At 35.4% G+C, this 19,568-nt stretch overlaps 1 protein-coding gene across 9 annotated transcripts in view; it reads right to left on the bottom strand.

Annotated features, from left to right (window-relative positions):
- The window catches only part of DOCK7 (dedicator of cytokinesis 7), a 211,794-nt gene that overhangs the window by 31,064 nt on the left and 161,162 nt on the right, over positions 1–19,568 (bottom strand). For all 9 annotated transcript variants that reach the window (XM_060304849.1, XM_060304856.1, XM_060304861.1 and 6 more), the window contains 9 exons: positions 15,251–15,433; positions 15,006–15,141; positions 12,217–12,313; positions 9,608–9,704; positions 9,132–9,266; positions 7,507–7,659; positions 1,977–2,135; positions 1,236–1,336; positions 130–322 (listed from right to left, as the gene is read on the bottom strand). In XM_060304849.1, coding sequence (XP_060160832.1) covers positions 130–322; positions 1,236–1,336; positions 1,977–2,135; positions 7,507–7,659; positions 9,132–9,266; positions 9,608–9,704; positions 12,217–12,313; positions 15,006–15,141; positions 15,251–15,433 — 1,254 coding nt within the window. The remainder of the gene's footprint in view (positions 1–129; positions 323–1,235; positions 1,337–1,976; positions 2,136–7,506; positions 7,660–9,131; positions 9,267–9,607; positions 9,705–12,216; positions 12,314–15,005; positions 15,142–15,250; positions 15,434–19,568) is intronic.

Genomic DNA, 19,568 nt, shown 5'->3' with positions numbered 1-19,568 from the left:
CATCTACTGAAGTATCACCTTCAGTCTTTATGCTTTCCTTACAAGCTGAATGAATCTAAACACCAGTGAGAAAAGTTAAATCCAAAAAAGGACATACCTTGATTTAATGTAAACCTGGCAGATTCCTACCTGAAATGTTACACATCCCACAGGAAGATATTTCCGGTCCTCCAGCATGCTCAGATATTCAGCAACAAGTGCTGCTGAGTGAACGAGGCACTGGGCAGCTTCAGCATGATTGCTGCGTTCCGAGTGTTTGCCAGCCATGTTCTGCAACCAGGTCAGCCGCAGGTCTGGAGAGGTCTGGTACCCCTTGGCAATTCTAGTTAGAACAGAAATTCTTCTCAATTAGCATTTGCTTCCCAAGCTAGAAGGGAGTCCAAATTGCTTTTTCAGTGTTTAGGTTTCTGTTATTGAACACAACCTATTAAGACAAGTTTTTGGGTCGTATGAAAATGTCTTTGAGTATGCTTAGAGAAACAACTGTGGGCCAATGGAACAGTAATATCAGTTTTTTGCAGTGGGGGGCTAAAAAAAGGACATTTTATATGAAAATCTGGACACTAAGGAAACAATCAGTAAGGGAAAAACTGTGGGAATTTACATGTTTATTATAGGAATATAAACAAGTTTTCTATTCAAGGAAAAAAATTTATAGAAGATTGTTTCACTGTATCATTTTTATTTTAAAGAACATATTTGTTTTTGTTTTATTTGTGCCTTTAAGGAACTCCAAAACTGTAAAAAGAGAAGGTCATATGGCAAAGAAAAAGTCAAGTTTTACTTACATCTTTTAAGTTACAACAGGAATTACAAAATTCTCAAAATACCCTATAAATATTATCCTATAGGCAAAACCATATTTAAAATCAGCAAAATTAATATTGTAGTAAAACGTTAATACACTGTATTTTCTTCCTAAAGAACTTTTACATTTAAAATATGGATCTTGGGCCTTCCTAGGAAATCTAGGGCCCAGGATGCCAAGGTGTTAAATGTGTCATTACTTTAAATAATCCTCTTGTTTTTGATAATCAATAAATATACCGAACAATTATTCATAGTTCTTAAAAGAAGAAGTGACACAGGGGATCTGATAAAGCACATTTTGACTTTTCAATTACCGTTAGAAAACGACAAATAAGTTTTGTATTTTTTTTAATCTCATGTTTTTTGTGTATCGTACTAATTTAAGCCCCATTATACAAGGTATAAGTGAATCAAACAAATGTTACCTGTACATTAGATCAATCAACATTTCAGGATCCTCCTGGTGTTCCTTCATTTTAACAGTATCAGAAAGGATCATATGGAGATTGAAAACCAAATCTTGGACCTGTAGCAGAGAATTGTATGAAAAACATCCATTCATTCACAATCATTAAATTAATTTGGAAGATATTTCAGATAAGCATCTAAAGATTTCAAAACAATATGATTTTGATATAGTTCTAAAGAGTCTGGGTATGATGGGGTAAGATGAGTGAAGGGTGGTAAACTATACAAATTGCTCAGCAGACTGTTTTTTCAGTTCTCTCACCCAGAAACAAGTAGAAATGTAAGTAGAAATAAAATACATATAGGGATATAGGGAATACAGGAAAAGAACACAAAAGGAAATCTTCTCCTATGTTTCAGATTTTCCCAAAAAGTAGTTTGTAGAAACTTTAGTGTTTGAGGCAAATTACATTAATCAGTGGGAATAGTTTCATCATAAAGCTTTTTTTTGTCCATACTGCCTAAGTCTAATATTATTTTGGTACAAATTCACAGAATTAAACACCAAAGATATTAACCATTCTGAGAAGGGAGGGTGGCTTATTAAAACAAAGAGATTCAGCCCTATCTATGACACACATGGATGAAAGAAAAATATAGGTTCCTCCAGTTAAAACCAAAGTTTGATCTAACAATTTGGAAAATGCCTATTTACAATTCCTATTTCAGTTAATGCTCTAAAAAGTAGCATTTCTGACCTGATCAGGAAATGTTGTCTCCCTCAATTCCAAGTCTTCTTCAGCATATGTCAGTATAGTCTTTAGAGAACGTCTTAAGAATTCTTCATTAAAATTCTGAGACGTGCCCACCAAGGAAGACAGTGACATGGTTACCTGCATTTTAACCCTGGCAAAGTTCTGTAACAGAGAAATTGCCAGGTAAACATTTAATACAGGAAAGCTTAAAGTGAAAAAGTATATATTTTTTTACTTCCTAAAAGGAAAAGGTTAGTAAAAAAAAAATACCATTCTATGCAAAATATTTTTGAAAAAGTAATGAAATGTTTATATTGAAATCTTATTATTATTTTTTTTTTTGCGGTACGCGGGCCCCTCACTGTTGTGGCCTCTCCCGTTGCGGAGCACAGGTTCTGGACGCGCAGGCTCAGCGGCCATGGCTCGTGGACCTAGCTGCTCCGTGGTATGCGGGATCTTCCCGGACCGGGGCACGAACCCGTGTCCCCTGCATTGGCAGGCGGACTCTCAACCACTGTGCCACCAGGGAAGCCCTGAAATCTTATTTTTAAAAGGACATAAAACTTAGAATCTTGCTGTAATAATAGCCTACAAAACAGAGTAAAAAATAAAAATTGTGTGTTAGACTTGAATTAGAAGTTGTGCCTAGACTTTACATTGATCTACTATGAGGTATATATTATTAATAATAATACCATTTTTACAGATGGGTTAAAGGAACTTGACGAGCATCACAAAATTCTTAAGTGTTAGATGCGGTCTTTGCATTCTAGCCCCTTTCATTAGGTCCACGGCTATGAAAAAATAACTCACATCCTGTATAAAGAAACTTAAAGGTAGAATCTTTGGAGTGATGCCTATAAGAGCTTACACTCTTCCTTTTCTAGCGAAAATTCATTTCTGTTGCACCATTCCCAACTGTGAAAGTACTCTTAAGAGTTTATCAGTGACAACCTAGTAATCGCCAAATCCAAGATACTTTTTTGTCAATATTCTACTTGACATCTCTGTATATTTAAATGTATTGATTACTTTTGCCTTGAAAATTGCCTGCCTTATCTTCAATGGTACCACCTTATCCTGATTTTTCTATTCTTTATCCACTCTTTTTCTGTCTCCTTTATTCCTCAGTTGCCCTTCTTAAATATCAGTGTTCCCAAAGATTCTGTCAAGAAACCTTTTCACTTCTCATACTCTAAACAGCCTCATCCATTTTTCTGCCTTGGACCAGTACAGATACATGTCTGTGTCTTCAGTTCATATTTCTCTCTTGAGCTCCAAGCTGTTATATTTTACTAGATGGTTCCTTATGAATGTCGCATGGGTATCTCAGTTTTAACACTTCTGAAATACCTTCTTGGTACTTCCCTGCTGGCGCAGTGGTTAAGAATCCACCTGCCAATGCAGGGGACATGGGTTCGATCCCTGATACGGGAAGATCCCACATGCCGCGGAGCAACTAAGCCTGTGTGCCACAACTACTGAGCCCACGTGCCGCAACTGCTGAGCCCGCGTGCTGCAACTACTGTAGCCTGTGCACCTAGAGCCCATGCTCCGCAACAAGAGAAGCCACCGCAGTGAGAAGCCCGTGCATTGCAATGAAGAGTAGCCCCTGTTCACCGCGACTAGAGAAAGCCCGTGCGCATCAACGAAGACCCAACACAGCCAAAAGCACAAAGAAAGAAACAAACAAAAAACACCTTCTTTTCCTATTGATTAAATAAATGGTGCTACTATTCTTGTAATCAGTCACTCAGGCCAAAAATCTAGGAGTCATTCCATTGTCATTCTCCCTCTCATTATTCATACCATAAATCCAATCCACACTGTCCTCTAATCTGTTCCAATCTGTTCTTTCTCCATTCCCAATGCCATTTCTTTAGTTTATGCCCTTACCATTACTGTAATAACTTCTTAATCAATCTTTCGGCCTTTTTCTCACCCCTTTTTCTCTCTCCCTGATGCTATAAGTAGCATCAGGTAAATTTTTGTAAAATGTGAATCTGAACATGTCAGTCTTCTTCTTAAAATACTCCAATGGCTGTTCACACCTTTGAAGATAAAATTCGAATATTTGACCAAGTAAATATGTCAAACTATATGGTGGGAACTGAGAGTATAGTGAGAAACAGTGTCTGCCCTATGACAGCTTAGTACAGACATTTCAATTACAATTTTATCTCTTATTACTCTCCCTTTGAGCCATAACAATTAAGAAGTGCTAAAAAAGTTTCCTTCTCTGCCTGTTTTCTACTCTCATCTCAATGCCTTTCTAATTATCTATGTGCCATTTTCTTTACCTACAAAGTTCTACCCACCTACTTACCCATCCGACTGGGCAATTCTTCATCTTTAGTTCAAGCATCTCCTCTTTCTGAAAACCGATCTTTGAGAGCATAAGCTCTTCTTTTTTTTTCCAACGTCTTTTTTTTTTTGAGAGCATAAGCTCTTTTTCTCTGTGCTTATACAGTCCCCTGTGCTTACCTCTCATTATATTAATAGCAAACACTTATTGAGCATTTGCTCAGAGCCAGTTACTGACATAAGTGTTTTACTTAATTTATATAATCCTCACAAAACCATGTGAAGTAAGTGCTTACTATTACAATTATTAGCTGAACATTACCTGTTCATCTCCTACCCTAGTAGATGTTAAGCTATTTGAAAATAAGGACTGTCCTTTTATCTATGTTTGCCTAATGCCTACCACAGTACCTAGAACACAATTTAATACTTAGTTCTACTAGTATTTCTTGATTCTATAAACTATATAAAATCACTGCCAGTTAAAAAACTACCTATTCCTTTTTAGAGGCACTACCTCACACTAAGATGATAAATCACCTATTTTCATCCTATTATATAAAGCTTTCCTAAAATAACAGAAGACTGAATCAAGAAAACTCCAAGTGTAGTCAAATTTTAGGGACTTTATTTCAAAAACTAAACAAGATCCATAAAGTAACTAGATTCTTCTGTTCTGAATTAGGAAAGAGGACTTGGCTTCCAGTGAAAATAGGATAGTGAGAGAGAGCAAGTTCCTACTTCTCCTGGATTTCATATAAAAATAAAAGATGGGGGGCTTCCCTGGTGGCGCAGTGGTTGAGAGTCCGCCTGCCGATGCAGGGGACACGGGTTCGTGCTCCGGTCCGGGAAGATTCCGCTTGCCGCAGAGCCGCTAGGCCCGTGAGCCATGGCCGCTGAGCCTGCGCGTCCGGAGCCTGTGCTCCGTAACGGGAAAGGCCGCAACAGTGAGAGGCCCGCGTACCGCAAAAAAATAAATAAATAAAAGATGAACAGAAAAAAATCCATAAACTCTATTTCAGCAAAATGAGGAGACATACATAATCCATATATTAGAAAAATGCATAAGGGTTGCCACGACAAGCTAAATAGGAAGCAGATTCAATGGAAGGCAAGGAGGGGATAGTAAAAAGTGAGGAATCCTACGGTGCAGATTTAAGAAATAATCGGAAAAATACTTTTAAATAAGAAACTCACTTTGAAGTGATTAAAAACTATCTGTCTTGGAAACAAAATGACCTAAAAATCTGGAGGGACTGGTTAGAAATAGATTGACCAGAAACTTTAGGAAGTTAGGTAAGATGTGTATACAACAGCAAAATCCCATGACAGACACATTCCTGAAGGAATGTCCTATAAATACCTGGGCCAATATAGACTATCTCATTCTATGTAGAGTAACAAAAAGGTAAAGAAGATCAGTGAAACATGAGGTAAGAAACACTTAATAGGAAAATATGGTCATGAAACAGATGAAAATTCTAATAAAATATTTTACCTTAAATTATAAAAAATTTATGAAGCCATTCACTTTAGAAAGGAAAAAAAATGGCAGAAATAAAAGAACTCAAGGAAAGCCACTGTGATAGCTAAGATTTTCTTTCACCCCCCACCAAGAACCAATATTCACTAGCTTGGTGGCAATACTTCCTCCACTGAGAATGCATGATTAAAGAAATAGAGGGCTGAAGGTATTATATAATTATAAAGGTAATCATTAGAACAATACAAACTTTGTTAAATATAATAAAGACTACACCAAAAAAATAAGGTGAACAGACCATAAGTGCAAGATGAAAACAACCAACAAATTTTTTTAAGGAGAGAGGTGGGGAAGCATAACAAAATAATACAACACAACTCTAGGACGTATCTGATAGAATAACAAGTATGAAAAGGTTTAATTCAACTTAGAGACTGGATTACAAGGCAAAACCCAACTCTATGTTGTATATGAGAGGCATGTTTAAAATAAAGTGATTCAAAAATGTGAAAACGAAAGGATAGGCAAAGGTAACCGAAGACACGTTCAAATTAGAAAGAAAGCAGAGGTATCTTAATACCATACAAAGCAGAATTCAGTCCAAAAATATAAAAATTTTAAATGAAACCAATTCAGGGTCTTTTTCAATTCTAAAGGGAATAATTCATAGTAAGATATAATAGCTATGAATAGTAGTTATAAATATACCAAATAGTTATGAATATCAATTTACCAACAAAGACCTAAAGGAGAAAGAGACAGTGTATAGGCTTTAAATCATCTCCTTCAGTCCACCAAATGGACCAAAAATAAAGAAAAACAGAATAATGTAATTAAAAGGTATATCTGTTTAACTCAATATTCTGAAAATAAAGAGTACCCCTTCTTTTTAAATGCTTGCATAACATTCATAAAAACATTATATGACTGGACACACAAACAAACACATCCATACTACCAAAAAGGAGACACAGTGTATTAATTGTATGACCACTTTGCAATAAAACTAAAAATTATTGGGAATTCTCTGGCGGTCCAGTGGTTAGGACTCCACACTTTCACTGCTGAGGGCCCAGGTTCAATCCCTCGTTGGGGAACTAAGATCCTGAAAGCTGCAGCACGGCCAGAAAAAAAGAAACAACTAAAAATTATCATCAAAACTTTAAAACTTTGGGTTAAAAAGAAAATATAAACTGAAATTACAAATATCTACAAACCAAGAATACTGAGAATACTACATATCAGAACCAATGAGACACCAAAAACAGTGCACGATGGAATATTCTAGACCTTAAATACTTACATGAGTAAGAATAAATGAACTAAACATTTGACTCATAAAGTTAGGAAAAATAAAACAGAAATCTATTATCAAATAAAAAAACATAAATGAAAACATGGAATTCTTCAAAGACTGGCATATAATCATAAAATATCAAGCCAAGATATTTAACTTTTAATTTTCCTTATGACTTTCATTTCACTTAATGATAATAATTAAAATTTACAATAGCTCAACATTTATATTCTAAATCTGTACTACTACACATTAATTTTAGTATAGGAAGTAAAACTGAAGATTTGGACTTTTATAATATGTCCACAGAATGAGAAATAGAAAGACAAATATTAGACTCAAAACATACCAAAAAAATTCCATGCTCCCCCTGAACCCTTTTAATAGTTATCTACAGAAGTTATATTTCCTAATGAATCAAAGATACAATCCTGAGATGAAACACTTACATTCCCAATCTCAAAGTTCTGTCTCATAAGTAGGTAAAGGGAGGCACTAGCATGTGACCGTATTGTACCGATGCTACTGCTACAGTGCCGGAGAAGCCGGAGGCATAAATCAGCACACTGCTCTGTCTCCTCTTCAAACAAGAGTTCAGGGAACTGTAAAGAAACAACACCAACACTGAATTTATGCAGTAAAAGTTCCAGAGATATGTCAATATAGCCTGACGTGGAGATTTGTTGGTGTAGCCCAGGAATTAAAAGAATGTTAAGGGGGCTTCCCTGGTGGCGCAGTGGTTGAGAGTCCACCTGCCGATGCAGGGGACGCGGGTTCGTGTCCCGGTCCACGAAGATCCCACATGCCGCGGAGCGGCTGGGCCCGTGAGCCATGGCCGCTGAGCCTGCGCGTCTGGAGCCTGTGCTCCGCAACGGGAGAGGCCACAACAGTGAGAGGCCCACATACCACAAAAAAAAAAAAGAATGTTAAGGGACAATACTTACTAATGGTTAATAACATGGCCCACAGAGCCAGATAGACTGGGTTCGAGTATGGATTACACTAGTAATATGGCCTTGGACATATTTTCTCATCCTTAAAATGGGCCTAATGATGTTATCTATGTGGGACTGTATGACTACCTTAGATTTGATAATGTGCATTAAACACTTACTACTATAGTAACTAACATAATAATTCTGTGAAATGTTTTTATTATCACAAAATAGTATATAAGTTATTTTCACTGGCTAAGTTTCATCAACAGCTCTGCATTCCATCTTATAAGATGACTAAGATGAAATAGCTACCTTAAGTATTAAGCATACACATACACATACACATTTCCAGAGGAAAACAAACATAGGAAATAAATATTTGAAGTAGTTGGGCAAATAGCAGAAGCACCTTCCTTTCCATTTACCATAGGATAAGCTAATTTCAACAGACTGAACAACTTATACATTGAATTCTTGATAAATCAAGTCAATAAGGGACAGCCAAAATAAGATGAAGAGAAAACACAAAAAGCCCCATATTTAAAATAAGCTATTGGGCTTCTCTGGTGGTGCAGTGGTTGAGAATCCGCCTGCCAATGCAGGGGATACGGGTTTGAGCCCTGGTCCAAGAAGATCCCACATGCTGTGGAGCAACTAAGCCCATGTGCCACAACTACTGAGTCCGCACACCACAACTACTGAGGCTGTGCGCCACAACTACTGAAGCCCACGTGCCTAGAGCCTGTGCTCCGCAACAAAAGAAGCCACTGCAATGAGAAGCCCACGCACCGCAATGAAGAGTAGCCCCCCCTCGCCATACTAGAGAAAGCCCGCATGCAACAACGAAGACCCAATGCAGCCAAAAATAAATAAATAAATTTATTTTAAAAAATAACTAAAATAAAATAAAATAAGCTAGTAATTTCAGGCCCTTCTCCACATCAGAACTACTCTTAGAAATTCCAAAAGGTAAGTAGTAGACAAAAGGCAAAGAAGCATCATGAGTCTTAGGTTATTACTAAAATTTTAACTATAAGTATATTTAAAATATGATCAATGTATGTGTCAAATGATCTTAGACAATGTTAATAAAGAAAGCAAAGTCTGACAGGACAGCAGGTACAAAAATAACCCACCTTTGAAACCAGGGCTCTCTGGGTAGCAAAACAGTGTTGTAGATAAACTGCACTTTGATTACAGGCCATGCTATGTAGTAGCACTTTCAGCACCCCACCAAGGATGCTCTCTTTGGATTCTGTTACAGAAACTGTCTGCAATTTAAAAATAGATAAATAAAATAGAGATGTTAACTGCAATTTGGTTAGAGAGATAGAATATGTATAAGTAACAAATAAAAATTTTAATAGGAAAAAGATAATGTAAGATCTAGGAAGATGTCAAGGAAAAGAAGCTGAGACGGATTTGGATAAAAAAAAAAAGAGGTGGAGGAGAATGAATAGGTTTTAAATGAGAAAAGAAGAGGAGCAAGGACATAACTTCTAGGATCTACTGATATTTAAATGTAACTATATGGTTCAATAAATACTTTTTCCCCCCAACCCTAAGTTATCAAATCTATACTACTTTAAATTCCTCTAGTTTGTGTCCTTACCTGGACAACAATCTCTAATGTATCCAAAATGATTAGATTTGCTTCAGTAGCCAGATTTCCATCAATCAGTGCTTCATGTTCAATCTCTGCTCTTGACCTAATACAAAATATTATAAGAAATTATATTTATCTTTTAGAAAAGCCAATAGATCTGCAATTCAGAAAAGACTTAAAGATGCACAGAAATAAAAAACCTTGGAACCTTTTGCTTTTTCAGGGGAACCATTTTTCAATATTTGCCTGAATGCAAAGTTACAAGAGAATAAGGAAAAAGACAGTATTTTGCATATTTTAAAATGTTTTGTTTTAACCTACATTTTTTTCAACCATGCCAATACAGACTTTCTCACCCCATTACAGTGCTACAGTGCCACTACAGGCATAAATATTTAGTTTTCAGAGATGCAGCAAACACAGGAAAAAACTTTTATTCTGAATGGTACGTAGACACTAGGTGGTGCTATGTGGGCTTGTATTGAGAGCTGCTTTCATGTAAAGCAACATTCAAAATGTTTAGTATTCATACTACTATTTCAAGGATTTTCAACATATTTATTTAAGATAAAAGATCTTTTTAAAAATAAAGTTTTGTCTAATTTCCCCAAACTTTTGATACAAAAATTTTAATACAGAAAATGATTTAACTCTTCAGTGAGACTCTGGATGGCACTCATTAGAAATAAAACAACTTGATGTAATGAAGTGGTTTACTTGAATACTAATATTTACAAAAGTATTATTTAATGAAAATAAAAAACTTAATAACTATATATGATTTATGAGCAAAGACATTTGTTTTAGTTGCAATACATATACAGAAACTATATATTACATCCAAGTAGACAAAAAACACATAAATCAAAGCAAAAATAAAAGGATATATTAAATGCTAACTTTTCCAAGTTCTTAGACGTTAAAGTCTGAATCTTTATTACTGTTACTAAAGAGAACAGTCCATGAATTTACATTTACAAATTAAATTTAAGGAGAAAATACAACACAGTTAGAATTAAATTGGACAACAAAATATATAATGTTCAAACTTAAAATTCCAGCAAGATTTTGTGAAGAAACATGACAAAACAAGATGGTTAAACAAAAAGAATCACGAAAACACCAAAAAAAAAAAAGGGCTCCCTTAAAACATAGTAAGATAAGCAAAGAGAACACATTATACAAATGCAGAAATAAAGCAACATACTAATAGCATAGTATCTTGGTGATTTTTGATTTCTAAAAAACACAACATGTGGAAAAATAATAAAAGAAACGAACATGGACAGAGAGGACAGAAATGCAGAAACTCAAACTTTAAGAATTTTTAACACAGTTATATTCAGTATCTGCATTCCCTGCCAAATTCATACATTGAAAACCTAATGCCCAACGTAATGGTGTTAGGAGGTGCAGTTTTTGGAAGGTGATTGGATAATCAGGGCAGAGCCCTCAAGAATGGGATTAGTGCTTCTATAAAAGATGCCCCAGGGAGTTTGCTTGCCCTTAAACCATAAGGGGACACAACAAGAAGTCTGTAACCCAGAAGAGGGCCTTCACCAGACACCAAATCTGCTGGCGCCATGATCTCGAACTTCCCAGCCTCCAGAACTGTGAGGAATAAATTTCTGTTGTTTAAAAGTGACACAGCATGTGGTATTTTGTCATAGCAGCCTGTAGAGACTAAGGCAGTTTCTGACAATGCCAAACTCATCTATATGGTACTGACCCTGCTGCTTCTCTCTCTGCTGGCTCTCACAGGGACTTGCTTCCTGATTTTACTGTCTGAGAGCTAATATTTCTTGAAGTTCAACTGTGAGAATCCTCTAAAGCTTGGGCTGAAGATGGTTCTCAGATAGGGTGGCCAACCATCCAGGTTCACCTTAGGACAGGACTGGAAGGTTCCCTGGGACGTGGGACATTCACTACTAAAATGAGGAGTACTAGGCAAACCCAAATGAGTTGGTCACCATATGCTCAAAGCTGTGGGGGCCAATCAAGTTACTTGAGGGCTAACTTGTAATTACAAATTATCAGGAAAAAATATTAGCCGCATGACACCTGAAATGCCAAGTGTCAAGCTGAGCAACTTTACCTGTGGTTACCTGGGCAGTGAGAAAGGTTTACTTCCAGTTCCCCTTAGGCTGAAGATGCAGTCCTTTAGGATTGTTTTTGGCGGTAGAGTGGTCAGTTACTGTACCTAGTTTGCCTCCATGCTAGAAACAGAAGACTTGTAGTGTTTTGTCTTTCTTTATATTTTAAGCTTTAACAGGGCAAAGATTAGTTTTCTAATTTTTTGTAATCCTTGAAATATTTAGTTCAGTGTGACACCCAAAATATATTTAAAAAATAGTTGCCGAATGCATTTTCCAAAGGGGATTGTTGGGGGAAAATAGAGTAACATGTGAATATGTAACCTTTTGTTTTACTATAGCATATGAAAATTTCTTCCCTCAAATCATTTTTAATCTAAAATTTAAAAATAAAATATAACTATTTTGTCTTCTAAGATTTGAATGCCTAATATACAAAAAATAACACTAAAAGTAATCATTTTCCTCTGTATTTGAAACTCAACAAACCCATCAGTAAGATAAAACAGAAGGTTATATTACTTGTCAAGCTTCTCAGTGTTTTGACGCCAGTGAGTCATATCCTTCCTCCACCTCAGATTTTCTTGACTCCCAAAGGCACTTCCAGATGGGCTTCTCTCTGCCAAACAAATTTCAAAACCTTTTTTTAATGTTATTTCAGTCAGATCACATACATGTATATTTGCAAACATATAAGAAATCCTACATAATGTTATTAATTTTATACACAGCCACCTTATCCTCAGTACAAGTGGAAAAACCAGACAATGATTTTTATTAAAAATTTTCACAACAGTTGCAGAAGAAATATATTTGCTAAATGTAATATTAAAAAACTGAACACGCTTTTAAATAAGCAAACTTTCTAATACTGACTCCCAAAATCCTAACCATGGTTTATAAGACCATGCATGATATGATCTTATTTCCTCCCACTCTTGTTTACACTACCATTATTGTGTGTGTGTGTGCGTGTAGTTTCACTACATATGCTACTGATTTAGGATGTGTGCAATGGTGGTTGTTCCTTTTACCTGATTGTTTTTCCCACAAATTTTCACTGGCCAATTATTCATCACCTCTGCAGAAAGGCCTTCCTCAACTCTCTACTACTTCCTTTCCTCTTAATTTACTTTCTTTCTCTCCATAGCACTTATGACCACAAGAATATAAGCTACTTAAGAACAGAGATTATGTCCATTTTGTTCACCCCTTTATGTCAGGTACTGACAAAGTGTCTGGCACATCCTGAGAACTCAATAACTTTTTGTTTAATAAATAAATTAAGAAGGATTGAGGGGCTTTACTGGTGGCACAGTGGTTAAGAATCCGCCTACCAATGCAGGGGACACGGGTTCGAGCCCTGGTCCGGGAAGATCCCACATGCCGAGGAGCAACTAAGTCCGTGCGCCACAACTACTGAGCCTGTGCTCTAGAACCCACGAGCCGCAGCTACTGAGCCCACATGCCACAACTACTGAAGCCCGTGCGCCTAGAGGCCATGCTCCGCAACAAGAGAAGCCACTGCAACGAAGAGTAGCCCCTGCTCGCTGCAAATGGAGAAAGCCCGCGCATAGTAACGAAGACCCAATGCAGCCAAAGATAAATAAATAAATATTTTTAAAAAAAAAGAACTTTTAAGATGTACTCACTTTGCAACTTTCAAGTATACATTTGTTAACTAGAGTCACGGTGCTATAAGTTACATCCCTGGTACTTACGTATTTTATTACGGTGAGTTTGTACCTTTTGATCCCCTACACCCATTTTGTCCATCCCTACCCACCACCTCTAGCAAACACCTATCTGTTCTCCGTATCTATGAGTTTGGGGGGTGGGGGTGGTTTTTTTTTTTTAAGATTCCACATACAGAACTTCGTTTCTTACATTTAAACAGTGGTAGCTGTCCAAAGGCCACAAGATTAAAAATGTAACAAACATATCGGTAACAGCTCCACTCTCCAACAGTAAGCCTCAGAAAGAGCTACTGTATAATATAAAGAACGCTAAATTGGCAGTCAAAAGATCTTGGTTCTATCAGTTTATAATCTTAGGCAAGTTATTTACCTCTGTGAGCTTTATTTTATCTTAAAGATGAGGATAATTATTCATTAGGCTTTGGTAATAATTAAATGACCTAGAAAGTTAATTTCCATACTTTATAGAGGGTTGTTGTACATACTAAAAGAGTTAAAAGAAAATCAATAGGTACATTGTAAACTGTATATAACTGAAGTGAAAAAACAGTGCTCTATTAATTCCAAAGGCAAAGACTTTGTCTTATTCATTATTAAATTCCAAACACACATAGCATATAAAAGATATTTAAGTTTACTTAAAAAACAATCATTAAGTTAAATGGCCTATCAAAAACAATAATTAAAAAATATTCATGTAAATGTACATTCACATTTTAAGTCAACAAATATATATCGAGCTGTTAGCAAATGTCATGTACACAGATGACTAAGCCACGTCCCTGACCTTAAGGAGCTCTCAGCGACAATATTACTTTAGAATTTGCGAAATGTTTACACACACATGGTCACTACAAAGATGATAAGATCAACACTACCTTTTAAAATCTCAAAACAATCACAAGTGGATGAGGAAAGGGAAAGTGGGGAGATTAAGTGACTTGGCCAAAGTTATACGGCTATTGGGTAGCAGACCAGGGATTAGAAACAGGTTTCAAATGCTACTAAATTGTCTTCTCTTGCTGATATTTGAGTTTAATGGGCAATATCTTTGCCTTATATACAGGGTATATTAAATCATTGCAAAACTAGGAAACTTTTAAGAGTAAAAAGTGATGCTACATAGAATAGATGACCAAGAGAACCATAATGTAAACTATAGACTCTGTATGATAATGAGCGTCAGTGTAGGTTCATCAGTTGTAACAAGTGTACCACTCTGGTAGGGGAGGTTGATAACGAGGGAGGCCATGCATGTGTGTGGGGACAGAGGATATATGGGAAATATCTGTATCTTCAGCTCAATTTTGCTATGAACCTAAAACTGCTCTTAAAAAATCTATTTTTAAAAATAAGAGATGCTATTAATAATCACACAAGGGCAAGAGAAACAAACTGAGATTATCCAGAGCAAACTGTAAGTATGCTCACCCTACTTAAATAGGAATTCTAACGTGCAAAGAAATGGCTATTCAAGTTAATTCACAGTTACATTTAAAACACTATCTTAAAAGTGTAGAATTGTCACTGAAGACCTGCAAAAATGATCACTGTAATAGTGTTCAAGGAAACTGAAAAAAATTCTCACCAGAGGAGAAGATATTGTGTACATACCAAGCTGTCCTCGGCTTCGGCGCACCATTTCTTGCCTAGCACCTATGCTTCCAAGAATAGCTTCCTCAAGCTTTGCTCTCATGTCCTTTGATTTCTTAAAGGTCAAACTATTCATTCTTTCAAACACTTTCTTTCCCTAAAATTTAAACATTAGAAAAGAAGACACATTGAAGAAATTTTCTTCTTCTTTTCCACATTATGTTTCCCCTCCTGTTCATCTTTGCAATGGCACAATGATCACTTACTTTGTACTCAAAGCAAGATACACAAAGATAAAGCAGATCTAATAGCCGGTTTAGCTGCAGGACTGAGAGATCTGTAAACCACTTTTGTAAAACTGTCTCATCTGCATTCTTGAGAACCCAAAGCAGACAGATCAAAAGACTCCGACTTGATTCTGCTGAAAAGGTAGTGTGTTGTCTGCCACTCTGAAAATAAAAAGCAGTAGAATGAGACACAAAATGATCAAAGACCATTTCTTTTTTTCAGTTGTCAGTTGTTTTCTTCTAAAAGCAATACAACAATAATTGCTTTAAAATCAAATATTTCAAAAGAACCATTTGGTTTAGACAATACTTGTGTAACTCATATAGAACCTTAAACTTAAGGTCCTGACATTTAATGAACCTTTCCTAGCAATAGAAGATTGCTTTAATCTATGACAGGGCTTCCAGCAGACTATAAACGTTAACAGAAAACATAAAGGGAAAAACTAAAAGGTCCTATTATTAAAAACTAAGATATCTACCAAAGACTATCAGACACGATACAAATAAAGGAAAAAAAATGACTCTATATAAGACTATTTTAAGAGTATTATGTGATAACAAAATGTTTATCAGGTTTAGAGAATCACTATTTCCTATCAAGGGCCACTGACAAAATGAAAAAGTCTTAGACCACATATAAGTAAAAAGTATTTTTACTTAGAGCATATAAATTTAAGATGATATTCCCAAACTTAGATTTGTATTAGTATACAGTATGTGAAATACAAACAAAAACTAAGAACTTGTTTACAGTACCATTTATTGAATATTTACTCTCTTCCAGTCATCATACTGAGCTCTTTGCATATATTATTTCATTTAGTCCTCCAACAACATTACTAAGCAGGTTGTATCATCTCAATTTTACAGACAAGAATGCAGGATGACAATAATAATAATGATGATGGCAAACAATGATGATGGCAAAACATAACAAAATTTGAAATGTGCTAGACACTGTTCTAATTGCTTTTTCTTATTTAACTCTCAACAGTTTTATGAGATGGTATTAACTACTGTTTTTTCTAGTTTACAGGTAAGGAAACTAAAGGCTAGAGATTAAGCAATTTGCCCTAAACCACATTCTAAGAAAAAGTAAAGCCACAATTGTAGTCCAGGTTAACCAGACGCCTAAGCTTATACTCTTCACCATTATACTACATTCTAATATTTGGTTAATAAATATACTAAATTTTAATAAGAAAGCAGTGGATAGGATGTTGAGAGGAATTACAAAGGAAAGCCATGACCTCAACTTCTACTCTAATCTCCCCTCTATCATGCACGATGGTTTCCCTTGAAACCATCTAAAGATATAAATATTATTACTTACTCCATTCTACAGACAAGAAAACTGAGACAAGAAGTAGTTAAGTATCAATATTTTGTGAAAGTATTTTGCAATAAATGGTGGAACTGGGATTCAAATGCAGAACGTGTGGCTCCAGAAACCAAGCTCGTATCCACTATGTTTACTGCCTTTAATGGATGCACGCACATGTAAATAAATTCACGTACATAAACTCACTTAACCACTATGCTATACTGCACCTGACCTGGACACAAATAGCTTTGACTCCCACCCCCAAATCCACAGTCTCTCTCATAAGGAAAATGCTTCTTTATTTTAAAAGTAAGCACTTTCTACAGCAGAACTTTCAGGTATGCAAAAATATATTGACCAAATTCTCAATGACTGATTTTTTAAAACAAAATTTAAAAATTATACCGAATTCGACAAACAGGTACACACTAACATTTCCTATACCCCCACATAAACTGCCAATAACACAGTAACACAGTCTGAAGAAAGTTGGACAAACATGAAAAAGACTCAGTAATGCAAAGACACCAGGTTTCCCCCAAATTGTTCTATAGGATCAATGCAATTCCAATCAAAATACCAGCCAGGTTTTTCCTGGAAGTTGACAAACTAATTTTAAATTTAATGGGGAAAAGCAAAGGGCCAAAAATAGCCAAGGCACTCTTGAGGAAGAACCAGGCAGGATGGGGGACAAATTTGCTCTACCACATAGCAACATTTACTAAATAGTTAGAATAATTAAGACAGCTTGATATTGGCATATGGATAGACAAATAGTCTAATGAAATAATAGGAAGCACACAAAAAAATCCTATGCATATATGAAATTGTGACATATAACAGAGCTGGCACTATGAATCAGTGGTGGAAGGATGAATTATTCAATAAATGGTGTGAGATAAACGACTTCCCTAGGGGAAAAAAAAGTAGACTCCTACCTTGCACTATTGTACAAAAAATAAATTCCAGACAAAGAAAGAACTTAAATGTTAAAAGGAAATATAAAAGAACATATTTATAATCTTGGGAGTAGGACAGAATTTCTTAAATAATACATAAAAAGCGTAAACCATAAACCACAAAAAGATGATCATATTTGCTTACACTGAAATTGAGAATGTGTGTTTGTTCATTCAATTAATAAACAGATACATAGAAAAAGCACATCATAAATTAGTAGAAATTTGTTGCATATAAAACCAACGTATATACACTACCAAATGTAAAACTGATAGCTAGTGGGAAGCTACTGCATAGCACAGGGAGATCAGCTCAGCACTTTGTGACCACGTAGAGGGGTGGGATAGGGAGGGTGGGAGGGAGACACAAGAGGGAGGAGATATGGGGATATATGTATAGCTGATTCACTTTGTTATAAAGCACAAGCTAACAGACCATTGTAAAGCAATTATACTCCAATAAAGATGTTTAAAAAAAAATCACTATGTTAGAATGTAAAAAAAAAAACAAACAAAAAAACAACCTGAGATTTGTATCCAGAACAGTCTTTCTCAATCAAGTTTCTATGAGAGAATTAAGCCCTACAAAAAATTGGGGGGCTGTCTTCTCCATTCTCTCAAAGCATTAAAAAAAAAAAAAAGATAATTCTGGTTTGGTATTACCCATCAATGAATCTTCTGTGAAGGAAGAAACCACAACCCCAGGACTCTTATTATACATACAAGTAATACTGCAAATACAAAGTCCAGTACACAGTCACAAACTAGGCACACAAAGAAGCAATACATCATGAGTGAGAACTGACAAAACAGATAACAGAAAAAGGTACACTAAGACTTAAGGTATTGAAATTATCAGAGACTATAAAATAACCACACATTCTATGCACCCTTGCCCAAAAAATAAGATTAAAAATCATGACTGGAAACTTGAAAATATAAAGAGAAATGTTTTATTGAAAAGAAATAGCAGAAACAACAGAATTTAGAAAACTGAAAAAAATTTACCCAATAACCAAATTAAGAACTCAGTAGGTTGGTGTAATGTAATATCAGGTATAGTTAAGGAGAGAATTAGTAGACTGAAAGATAGATCAAAAGAAAAGTTCTAGCATGAAGCACAGGTTAACAAAAAGATGGAATACACAGAAGAGTAGAGACAAAGACGATACAATAAAAAGGACTAACATAAATTTAATTGGAATATGAAAGAGGAGAGACAGAATGGAGAAGAGGACATATTTGGACACATAACAGCTGAGAATTTCATAGAACTGAAGAAAGATGCTGAATCATAAATTTAAGAAGTCCAAAAAAGCTACCAAGCAGAATAAACATAAAGAAATTCAAAATTAGTCTCAACAATTGAAACCACAGAAAGCCAATTTTAAGGAGACAATCAAAGAAACGACAGAAAAAAAGACAAGTTATTTTCAAAGACGTAACAGTTCGCCACAGCTGGCTTCTCAAAAGTAGCAATGGAAATGAGAAGACAATGGGAACAATGTCCTCAGCAGGCTGAAATAAAACAGAGGAAACTCAGATGCTACTTCTTAAAAAAGGAATCCTAATGAAGGTCAAATAAAGACATTTTTCAAAGAAACAGAGAGTTCATCACCACAGAATAGAAAATTCTAAAGGATATATTTCACAGAGTAGAAAAACATCTCATAGAAGTCACAAATTTGAGAAAGAATCAAGAGCAAATAAAGTGGTGAACACATGGGCAAATCTAAATAATTGATTCTATATAGCCATAAAAGAATAATAATGATGATGTGAGGTTTAATGATACATAAAACTAAAGATAGCATTTAAGTAGAAAGAAAGGTAAATGAAGTCAACCTGTTTTAAGATCCTTCTATTAACCAATGTGAAAGTAAAGGTAATGATTAATATTAGATTGAAATTTAAGAAAGCATATTCTTATTTGTAATACAATCACAAAAAGAAGAGAAACAGAATGTATGACTTCCAACCTAGTAGAGAGGAAAAAGTGGAATGAGGAAAA

The sequence above is a fragment of the Globicephala melas genome, chromosome 1 (genome assembly GCF_963455315.2).
Source record: "Globicephala melas chromosome 1, mGloMel1.2, whole genome shotgun sequence".
Lineage (NCBI taxonomy): Eukaryota > Metazoa > Chordata > Mammalia > Artiodactyla > Delphinidae > Globicephala > Globicephala melas.
The sequence above is the reverse complement of the archived record's forward strand: the minus strand, read 5'-3'. Positions and strand labels throughout refer to the sequence as shown.